At 27.1% G+C, this 12,805-nt stretch overlaps 1 protein-coding gene across 1 annotated transcript; it reads right to left on the reverse strand.

Moving 5' to 3' along the window:
• Window positions 1-1,139: 1,139 nt before the first annotated feature.
• On the reverse strand, window positions 1,140-11,053 carry LOC137659110 (uncharacterized protein MCAP_0864-like). Its single transcript, XM_068394188.1, has 4 exons — window positions 10,664-11,053; window positions 7,222-8,235; window positions 5,518-5,634; window positions 1,140-1,154 (listed from the first exon to the last, which is right to left on the reverse strand). The coding sequence occupies exons 1-4, from the start codon at window positions 11,051-11,053 to the stop codon at window positions 1,140-1,142; spliced, it is 1,536 nt and encodes a 511-aa protein (XP_068250289.1).
• Between the last annotated feature and the right edge of the window lie 1,752 nt (window positions 11,054-12,805).

Below are 12,805 nucleotides of genomic sequence, written 5' to 3' on the forward strand. Positions count from 1 at the left end.
AGGTGATGATGATCTAACTCAATTTAAATTTGATGTAGGAAACATTGATAGAGTATATTACTTGAAGAAAGGCGGAAAGGGGGAAGTTGTCATGTATGCGAGACTAGACCCGCGTTTATTTGCCTGTATATATATTAATCAAACTACGAAGACGATGTTTATTTCTAAATTTCGAGAGGCATTTATCAATACTATTGTAAAAATTAATCCTGATAATGAAATAAAACAAACCATTGTAGATGCAGTGAACAGCGATACTATTTTAGTATAAATAATTTTCATAATAAAAAAAGATGGACCCCAAAACAATTAATTTTCCTATTGATTTCATATCATCACAAGGTGAAATTCAGTTATTATTTAATTGGAAAATGTTCTATAAATTAAAATCTTATAAAGAATACCCAGCCATTTTATGTTTCCCCGAATTTTTTACCAATTCTATATTTTCTATTTTAAGATGGTACTCACATGAAAACAATGATAACCTATTATTATTATTAGAAATAAAAAATCAAATTAAAAGATTTTTTGAAATGTTAGAGGTTTTAGTAAACACAATAATTAACAACGAAAGCTATAAAGTTCAGGTTAAGAGTCCCCAACAAATTGAAAAACAGTTATGGGAAATTGTTTTCCTGACTAAGAAGAATAATAATAACATCAACAATCCCCAGGATATAGAAAATAAAAAAAAACAGAAATTGAACACCTTTTCTTGGAATGGTATCTAGAAAATGAAAGTAGTCAACATAATTACCAACAAATTTTATTCACAAAAAATCTCGAATTCAATAAAGTGAACACACTCAAAGAATTATCCAAAACTTTATATAACACAGGATGCTGTGATACAATAAAAGAGATTTCATTAATTCCTCCACATTCAATTCACTATGTTAATCAAACAGTTTTTTCTAATTATTCAAAGTTGCCCCCTGAATAATATGGACCGGCAAGTTGGGGACCAATATATTGGAATATTTTTCACGCCTTTTCAATAAATGCTGCAAACAATAAAAATTCTAAAACTAATTGTTTACCAGAGCATTTATATGCATTTATTCACATAATTCCACTTTTGATTCCTTGTCCTATTTGTATAAAACATTATTATACCATTATTCAACCTAGTAAAATTAAGCCGGCGATATCTATATCACAATATGAAAATTTATATGAAAAAATTTATACAAGTATATCCAATGGAAAGTTAGTGTGAATTTTTTGAAATAGACAATTATTTGTATAATGTGTACAGTATATTAACTATATATACACATAAAAGGTTTTATTATTAATTAGAAAAATTCAGGGCGTATGCAATAGTATTCAAAATTTTTATGTGGGTATTTAGTACGTTGAGTTTACAGAGACCCATTATAATGATTTGATTTTCTGGTGAGTATTTATCGGGTATATCAATAATAACATTATATTTTTTTCTTAAATTATTAATTTTTTTTCCACGTTTACCAATGATAAATTTATAATAATCTGAATAGCCATAAATTAAGCTTTGATGTATTTGTTTTGGGTCGCAATTTTCATTTATGGGCATGATATACAAAGAAAAGGATGAGGTAGATAAAAAGGATGGTGATGGTGTATCATATAAAAATAAAGGATTATTATAAAAAATATCAATTGTATTATCATTATTATTATTAATATTATTTTCAGATGAACAAATATTATCCATTTTTTCAATTAGATTAGTAATCTTGATTTTCAGTTCTCGTATGTGAAAATGTAAGTTTTTCAGTTCATTTATATTATATTTTATATGTTGTCTATAATCACAATTTATTTTTCTAAAACAATTATTATTATTATTATTATTATTATCATTATTATTATAATTGTTGTCGTTTTCCTCTCCTATTTTATCATCATCTTTGAGATACTTAGTGTTGTGTTTTAAATTTCCATTTTGGTATTCAACGTTAATATAATTATCGCCATTAATACTACTACTACTACTATTACCATTTACAAAATTTAATTTTGATTTAGTAGTCATTTTTTTTAGAATGTGTGACTTATCTAAAAAGATTTGCTCTTAGGATTTGAAAAAGAATATATAACAAGGTATATATGTGTGTGTGTGTGCATGATATACACATATATTTATATAAAATTTAAAAACGACAATATTTTTTTATTAAATAATTAAAAAAATGACCCAAAGAGAAAACAAAAAAAAAAAGAAAAAGATATTCTTCAATCAAAAACGAAATTATTATTTCAAACGAAAAAAATATAAACCCACAAAGATATATATCTGATACCTTTATAGTGGGATCAACAAACGAAGAAAAAAAAATGATATCTAATAATGAAGCGGAGAACCTAAGAGTTCGAATTGATATTCTTGAAATGAAAATGGATAAATTATTCAGAGTACTAGGTCCCATGAATAGTATAAAAGCTACACCGGTTGCTTCGTTAATATATTCAGATTAAAAAAAATGTCACGATTATGTAACTGCCATTTATAATAATTGGATTGAATATTTTTCATATATGGCATCTAGTAATATAAGTAAAGAACTGAAATTTGAAGATTTTTTTAGGAATATCAATAAATTTATTTTTGAAAATTACTTTTCTAAATATGATATTACAATAAAATCTTTGTTTAATTTACATGATTTAACAGACAAAGAACGTAATATATTGTCGTGGAATAGATACCCAAATACGTGGGAATTAAAGGATGCCAAAAACAAAGAACACATCTCCGCATTTATAAACAAATATGCAATTTATATATATTATTTTCCCGATGAAATTATAGGAATTTGTAACTGTTCGACCACTACTACTACTACTACTACTACTACTACTACTACTACTAATAATAATAATAATAATAATAATAACATTGACATACAACTGAAAAATAAATCTTTGTTTCCAGGATTATCTACATCAAATAGCATCGTAGATCAAATTGAAAATAAAGCAATTTATATCCATTTATCAGAAAAAAATAAATTGATTAATACTGATCACCGTTTTGTTGTTTTGGGTGCCGAGAGACCCCTATTCAATACTACAGTAAATATTTCGTGTTTAAATGCATTAAATGATACTTTATATAAAATAGGACCTACTGTATTAGATATAACTATAGTTATATTTCATGCCATGTTACACTTGAAATGTTTCGCCGAGGAAAATGATTATTGTTATGGACATAATATAAAATTTTTACAACAATTTATTAATTACACCCCCTCAGTATTATTTGGACATCCATTTTTCCCTCCAGTTACTACTATTATTGACGGAAAAGATGTAATTTCTAAATAAATTTCAACTTTGATAACATGATTCATTTTAAGTCTCATGAGAATCAATAGCGGCTACTAAAGTTTTCAACTCTTTTATATTGAATTTTGTATATAATAACGGCGAAAGTTTTGTTAAAAAAATACTTGATTTGCCCATTGACGCATAATATAATATAGAACATATACTTTCAATCAATAATAATTTTTTCAGGGGAGTAGCCCATTGCGATACTGTATTATTGGTATCTGTATTTTGTTTAGAAAATCTGACGCAAAAATTTCCAATAGATCTAATCATGGAAGAAAAGTCGTTGTTTTCTGCGTGGAATTTGGCAGTTAATTCGTGTATTATTTTTTTTTTTGCTCTCTGATGGGTGTATCATAAAACCAAAATTGTAATCACTACCAAAAAATATAAAATGTAATATAATGTATAATATCATTTGATCAATATTAAATTTAAGGCCACACAATAAACTATATAGATTTAATATAAAAGGCCCACTATATGTGTCACTGTTTTTACTTTTACTTAATGTGGGGGTTACTATAGCTACATTTTTTATTTGTCTTAAAACGAGCATGGCCATTACATCCGAGTCAGATGAAAGTATAACATTTGTTTCATTCCCACAGAATTTCTGATTAAATTTGATTAGCTCCACTTCCCCTTCTCCTCTTTTAGAATATTCAATATGATAGTTACTTTCTAATGAAAAATTATAGGGATACGATAAAGAAATAAGTTTTTCTTTTAATAAATGAAAAATATATTCATGGAGTTCATTCTTTTCTGATAAGGTCAACAAACTATAATCATCCATTTTTCCTCTTTTTTTTCTGTTTTTGATGGTTGGAGATGATCCATCCACGGCAAGAAAACAATAAACAGTATCGTTAATGATTTCTTCTTTCCTAAAAGATTCATAAAATGAGCAAATCTGTTCTATATAATATATGATGCTATTAACTACACCAGTTGCATTACATTTTTTTTATATCAATTTTATCATCATCTAACAACGCATATTTGTCTGGTCTTTTAACGTGTGCATGTAAAAATATGGCTCCATCAACACCAATACTATTCAGTTTCCCCCCATTTCCGATATTATCATATATATCATTGAGATGTTGCGATTGATAATGATTATCATTATTATTTTTGTATTTTGTTAGTAAAGGTAGCCGAGCATTATTATCTTGAATTTTATTTGTAAGAAGCGGAACTCCCATTATCTAACTAGTGAAAATGATATACTATATATATATTTATATACAATTTAAAGTTTGTAAAGTTTAATATAAAATATAAAAAATGAGAACTGTATCCAAAATGGTCCTATCTGATGCATTATTCGTGACAATGATATTCTTATCATTGGTGTTATTGGTTATATCTATATTAAAGATTTTGAAAAAAAATTATAATATTTACATAAGTGACCAACAAATGTTATCGAAATTATAGTGTTAATTGGACTAATACTATTAGAAATAGCTAGTGTATATTTAAAATATTATAATTATAATGATAAATTGAATCAAACAACCTATATTAGAAATAATCTTAATATTGATGATGATATCACTTAATTATGTTTCTACATATTGTACTTTTATCAGTTTTTTATCAGAGTTCTTCTTCATCATCATCATCATCATCGTTATTATTATAGTTTTCCTTTTCTTCGAGTAGGGCAATGTTGGTTCTATCATTTTTTCCTTCTAAAGACGCATTTGCCTTTTCTAATTTAGATTGGTTTTCTTGTTGATCTTTTTGTTGATTTTCAATCTTAGGTATTTTTATTGGAATTTCTTCTTCTTCGTCTTCTTTGTTTTTTTCTAATTTCCTTTTATTAGCCCTTCTGCTTCTATCAAGCCCACCACCATGATCATCATCTAATAATACTTCTTCTTTTTCGGTTATTTCCATTTTGAGGTCGTCCATAGTATAAAATTGGATTTTATCATTTTCCATATCTACCAATTGTGTTGTTTTTGTTTCTTTTTGTTGTTTATTTTCCTTTTCAATTATAATATTAGTTTTCTTCTTTGGGTGTATTTTTTTCGGGATCGTGATTTTTTTGTTCTTTTTTATTGATATTCCCCTTTTTTATTTTTTTACTGACACCATCACCTGCACTTTTAATTTTCTTTCTTTTTTTATGTCTACCGCGTTCTCGTCGTCCAATAATGTATCTTCTTTCTTTATTACCTTTATTTTAGAATCCAATTGGTGGTCCTGGTTATTTTGTGTCGCTACTTCTTTTTCTATTTCATCTTGTACTTTTTGTAGGGGTGTGTTGATATTTTCAGTTTTTAAACTCTCGTCCTTTTTAGAAACAACACCATTATTGATATTAGTGCCGTCATTAGTAGTATCATTATAAGTTAGCATTGGAGGACTATAAGTTGGTGTTAAGGGTGGTAGTGGTAGTGGTAGTGGTGGTGGTGGTGGTGGTAATACCCACGACGATGCTAATGATGATGGCAAATTACTATTATTTTCTTCGTGGTTTGAAATTGCCAGAGTAGTAGTATTTTGTTGATCATTATTATCAATGACATTGCTGTTATTTTCAGATTTTAAATTCTCTATTGGCATTAGTTTAATTTTCTCGTCCTTTTTAGAAACAACACCATTATTGATATTGGTGCCGTCATTAGTAGTATCATTATAAGTTAGCATTGGAGGACTATAAGTTGGTGTTAAGGGTGGTAGTGGTAGTGGTAGTGGTAGTGGTGGTGGTGGTGGTAATACCCACGACGATGATGATGATGATGGCAAATTACTATTATTTTCTTTGTGGTTTGAAATTGCCAGAGTAGTAGTATTTTGTTGATCATTATTATCAATGACATTGCTGTTATTTTCAGATTTTAAATTCTCTATTGGCATTAGTTTAATTTTCTCGTCCTTCTTAAAAACAATATTATTATTGCTATTGGTGCTGTCATTAGTAGTATCATTATAAGTTAGCATTGGAGGACTATAAGTTGGTGGTAGTGGTGGTAGTAATACCCACAACGATGATGATGATGATGGCAAATTACTATTATTTTCTTCGTGGTTTGAAATTGCCAGAGTAGTAGTATTTTGTTGATCATTATTATCGTTGACAATGTTATTATATGGTGGTAAGTTTGTTATAAATTGTATTGTTGTTGTTGTTGTTGTTGATGATGATGATGATTGGAGTGATGGTGGTAGTGGTAGTGGTAGTGGTAGTGGTGGTGGTGGTAAAGATATAAGTTGTTGTTGTTGTTGTGGTGGTGGTGGTGGTAGTGGTAGTGGTAATTGTGAAGTTATTATTGGAGTTGACAGAGATTCTTCTTGGTCTACTTCCATTAGTGTCTCGTTATCATCATTAATATTATTACTATTATCATTATTATATAATTGTGGTTTATTTGCCCTTAATTGATCTAATCTTGATTCAGTAGGAATGTAATAAGGATTATTGGTATTATTACTACCAAATGTAAACAAGGAAGATGATGATGATGATGGTGGTAATGGTTGGTTATTACTACCAAATGTAAACAAGGAGGATGATGGTTGGATTATTTTATTTTCAGGTAATAATGACACTTGTTGATGTTCCATTAATTGTAAATTATCATCATCTTTATTTGGGGGGTTGATTTGGAGGGGAGGTGAGTGTTCGTCAGATGATGGTTGGATTATTTTATTTTCAAGTAATAATGACACTTGTTGATGTTCCATTAATTGTAAATTATCATCATCTTTATTTGGGGGGTTGATTTGGAGGGGAGGTGAGTGTTCGTCAGATGATGGTTGGATTATTCTATTTTCAGGCAATAATGACACTTGTTGATGTTCCATTAATTGTAAATTATCATCATCTTTATTTGGGGGGTTGATTTGGAGGGGAGGTGAATGTTCGTCTTCCATCACCTGCATAGCTTTGTTTGCTTCGCGTTTGGTTATTGTCTTATTATCATTATTAGGATTATTATATAAAGTTGTGGTGTTTACACCCAGTTGTTCTAATCTCGATTTAGTAGAGACATCATAATAATCACGGGGCAATTCACTTGGTTGTAAATTATCATTATTACCACTAGTTGTAGGTAAAAGGGGTGATGGTTGGATTGTTTCTTTTAGCGTTGAGGATGGTGGGATGAGTTGTTGTTGTTGTTGTTGTTTTTCTTGGTTCTTTATCAATAGTGAAAGTGCTTTGTTGTTTTCGTCAATTTGATTTTTCAGCCCTAAAGTATCTTTACTTGTTATTTTAGCAACCCGGTTTTCTTTTTTTGAAGAGTTATCAAAAATCGTAACTAATTTTTCAATATGATTATTTGCTAATGCTAAAGCATTTTCATGTTCCTGAAACAACAAGTCTTTTTCTTTTTTATGCTCAAGAATTATATTATTTTTTTCTTCTATAGCCTTTTCAAGTTTGATGTTTTGTTTTGAAATTGTTGAGTTTAATTGTTCAATTTCTTCTTCTTGAATTTTTAATTGTTTTAAATGTTTAGTACACTCCTTTTTCATTTTTTTCATATCGTCATTTGTTTCACGTATGATGTTTTCATTTTCTTTTTGATACTGTTCATTTGAATATAAATAATCATCTCTCTCTTTTTTTATTCTTTTTATAATACTTTCATTATCTCGCTTATCACTTTTCTTGTCTCGTTCACACTTTTCTAATTTATATTCTAAGTCGCTAATTAAACTTTTTTGTTCTTGAATTACTTGTTTAAACAAAATTATATCTTTCTCTATATTTTTTATATGTTTTTCGTAATTTGAAATTGTGTCTTTATTTATACTTTCATGTATTGGGGTGTCCTTTTGCGCTTTGCAATGATTTAACTCTTTGGAAAGTTCCTTTATTTTATTTTTCTTATCTAAATCATTTTTTAGATTTTCTTTTTCTTTTTCATGAAGTATTGCTATTTCGGTCTTAGAGTTTTTTTAGTTCTTCTTCCAATAAATATATTTTATTTTCTTTATCAGACAGCAAATTTGTAAATGATAAAATAATTGTGTCACTGTTTTTGTTTTTATCATTATAATCTTCAGTATTTTCTAAATCTGGGTATAATGTCTCCTCTGTTTCCATATTTTGTGTATCAGTTCTAACGCTTAATACATTTTTCCAATATTTATTATTATTTTCGAGTGTATTTTTACACATTCATCATGTGCTCATTATACACCAGGACCTCGTTTTCGTGAAGAAGCCTATTTTTTTGTTCCCTTTGTTTATATGAATCAAATTCGCTTAGTAATAAATTATAAGCACGTTCACAAGCATCGTGTGATTGGTTTAATTTTTTAACTAGATCATTCTGTAAAATTTCATATTTATTTTTGTAAGTAAGATGTAGGTCTAACATTTTCTTTTGTATTTGAGTTTCATGCCAATTCCAATTTTCTTCCTTTTTTTCGTAAGACAAATAAAAATATTTATATATTAAGGCAATAACTCTTAATTCTTGCATCCATAATAAATTTCCCACGTTGGTATGTAAATTTGTGATCATATAACCATTTAAAATTGAAGAAAATAGAGATGACCATTTATGTAAAGTATCTTTTCCAATCAACGTATTAGTGTTATTTAATGCTTTTTGAAGTTCATTTTCCATAACATATAAAGCTTGCGAAAGAAAATGGTCAAAATTGGGCGGAAAAAATAAATAAAAACTAGCCTTTGAGTCTTTTTTTAAACAATCTAAAAGATTCTCTACTTTTTGTGATTTGTAAATCATGTCTTTAAATTCTCTGGTACTAATATATTGAACATTACCACCCCTTTGCCATTTAGACTGCCACATATAATATAATAAGTGAATAATAGCCGAATGAAAATTACTTTCATTATTCAACTGAAGTTTTAATATTTCATTGATACCTTCGTACTTTTTCTGGTTGATAATGTATGACAAAATACGATGGAAAAACATTGAATAATATTGAATTGCTTTTCCATAATTTTCATTTTCAATTTCTTCGCATATCTTTATAACAGGATCCATTTAAGGATGTATATTTTTCAACATTAAGAAATATAGGAGCACAGTTAATGATATCATCATAAAGTTTTGTGATTAAAAAAAAGAAAAATCATTAAATCTAATTTTTTTATTCCGAAAATTTTAGTATTGCCTCTAACTTTAAAAAGATAATCCAAATAGAACATAAGAGCAATAATTACGAGAAATACTACAGTATATAATATGTAAGTGATGAATTATTATTCAATTATTTTTCTCTCCAATATTGAAAAGTTGTATTAGAAATATTCGTTGTATTCTCATACTATAATTAATCAATTATTATCTTAACGCTCGATCATTATGAGATATATATTCAATTGTGTCTTCGTTTTCTGTGTTTTCGTAAGTAGGATTTTTGAAATTATGGAAATATTGCTCTTTATTCATCAGAGTATCACGATAAAAATCATTTTCTACATTTTTTCTATCTCTTATTAAATAATAAATTGTACCAATAAAAATGGGTGATACCAATATTAATTGGATGACCTTAATAATTATATTATATTTTGGTCCCATAAATCCTATTCCCCCTGGAAATATAAATATTTCAGCTAAATAGTTTATAATGAAGATAATGGAAAGGATAAGACAAACAATTATAAATGGTTGGTGAATATTCATCGTTTGTATTTTTTAATTCTAATAAAAAAATTTTAGTCAAATAAATCTCGGTATCTACAAGAAACAATCACTGGTTTATAGTTATATTGTAGTTTTATATTTGCATTAGTAATATCATATACTGTTATTACATTTTTATTTATCTTATAATCAAAAGACAATTGTGTAACCTCATTTTTTGGGAAATTAACTTTTATAATATTATGTTCAATTAACACATTATGTAAAACATAGAGATGATTATATTTTTGTAACATTTCAAAAACTCGATTCAATTTCATTATGAATTTTGGGCGTTCCGTATATTGAGAATAAAAAAATTGATTTAAATTGCTATAAAAATTTAAACATTTTCTATAATATATACCTAATAATTCATCATAAACAAATTCAAAGTAACAATCATCATTATAACTTTCCCACCCAAGGGATTCAATTTCTTCCGATTTTGGATATTCAGTAGGTAATACATCAAACACTTCTTCTAAATGCTCGTTATGCGATAAAAAGTTATTCGATTCATTTAAAAATCTTTCAATTTGTTGTTTAATATTATTGTATGGTACAGAATGGATAGGAACGGGGATACGTAAAGTATAAACCTAATTTTCCTCAATATCATTATTATTATAAAAAATTTTGATAACCCCCCCCCCCCCCCGATTGAGTGATACGGCCCTGTAACTTTGAACATTTATTCCTACTATATTATAATCAGATAATTGTTTATCTAAAAGCTTAAAGACCATTTCCGCTTTCATTTCATTGGTTCTATTAAACATTGCATAAATGTCTTCTAAATAATCAAAAATAAGAGATTTGCTGACATTTGGATCCCTTGATTGTTCATCCAAATAAATAGATTTTCTTACATACACATTTGGATTGTTTAATGATTGTGTAAATGAAAAATTATGTGTACAATAATTTAACGGGTGATTTTGCCAGTCATAATAGGTTTTATTGTCTTTATGGCTGTTACTCTCATCGTCGCTGTCTGAATAATTTAACGGGTGATATGATTCATAATAGATTTTGTCTTTATTAAAGCTGTTACTCTCATCGTCGTTGTCTGAAAGGGTTGAAACGCTCATGATTATTTATTTCTATATTGCAAGTTAGCTAGTAGCGTACTTTGTTGAATTTTTGTATTGTTGGTGTATATATAACCACAAAATTGTGTTAAAAAATATATTTTATCCTCTTTGAAACGAAGAAATATAATTATCAAATTAAGATTTACGGGGAAATATTTTACGCTTTAGATTATTATAATAAAGGTTTTTTGGGGCCTGAAATGAATCATTGATTTTTTTTATAAAAATAAACTCGAAATAAGACTTTTGAGTATAATTTAGTATTTTTTTTGGTCTTGTTTTGAACCAAAGATTATTTTCCTCGTCATCATTTATTATTGTGTTATTTTCATTTATCAAACATATACTTTCTTCGTCATTATTGCCAAAATACAAAGATATCATACTTTTAAATCAAAATAAACTATTACTAAGTAAATAAATATATATAGTTATTTATAGATATGAAAAAATATGAATCATAAATTATAAATTTAAAAAATGGAATTTGTTTATGCATTTATACGAATGTGTATGATATTATCAATATATTTGATTTTTGTAACAATAATTCATTTTTTTGCTGCTTCTTATGACAACTATATAGATAAAATTGTATTTTATATTTTACACAGTATACAGTTAGTTATGAATCTGAGTATATTCTTTTTTAGTGCATATATAGTCATTGATTACCAAAGGACGCCACGTAAATCCCTTATATATATTAAAAAAAACTAAATAAAATGAATGAATGAATTCAAAATTAATTATATATATATAAGTATATATAGAGTAAACCCCAAAATTTTATTTTATTGTTACCTTTATCATGTATACCTAGACTTTAATTTCGCATTATGGTAAAAACAATAATCAAAGCCGACAACAAAATATTCAAATTAATGAACGCAAAGCAAGAGTTAATGATTCTAATTCTTTATATGAATCCATGACTTCATCAGATTTAATGTATAACGGAATTATCATTCAAAACAAAAACGCACAAAAATGCAATGAAACATATATTCCGTTAAATTTTTTTGGAATATATCAAAATATGTGCGGAAGTGTTTATTGTTTAGGTATAAATAACCTAAGAAATAAAATACACGAATTTATACGGGATCATCATTTTGTTCCTCGTGGTTTATACGGGTCTATTTCGATTCAAAGAAAATATCTTGATTTACAACATTTTTGTTTAGATTTTGATTTAAAGGGCTGTGAATTTAAATTTGAAAGTAATACACTATTAAATTTAGAAAAATATATTTCATATTGTAAAAATAGAACTAGAACGCCGGAATATTTTTTCATACATAATATTCGACATAAATGTAAAAAATATAACGAAAATAATCTAATCTATGAAGTTCTATATTTAATAACCGAGGGCTTAGGTATAATTAACTTTTCTATATATATACTAGGAAAGGGTAAAAGTTTTAGTAATGGATTTCATATTGAAATTCCTTCATTGATAATGAGATATCATGATTTAATTTGTCTTTATAATATGTTACACGCAGTTATAGAAAATCATAGTTTTTTTGATCCAACAGCCAATTATAGTGTCTTCGGATCAGCAAAATATGGTGATGCTAATTTAAATGTAAATGAAATAGATTGCTCATATTTGCCTTATAGTTGCTACAAGGACGGGGCCTTTATATCTGAAAGTCCTTTAATTGCTGATTTGGATAGTGCTTTTGATTTGTTTAATATTTTTAAGCCCATATCAGAGCATACAAAAATTTATTCCTTGAA

Source organism: Palaemon carinicauda, chromosome 19 (genome assembly GCF_036898095.1).
Source record: "Palaemon carinicauda isolate YSFRI2023 chromosome 19, ASM3689809v2, whole genome shotgun sequence".
Classification (NCBI taxonomy): Eukaryota; Metazoa; Arthropoda; class Malacostraca; order Decapoda; family Palaemonidae; genus Palaemon; species Palaemon carinicauda.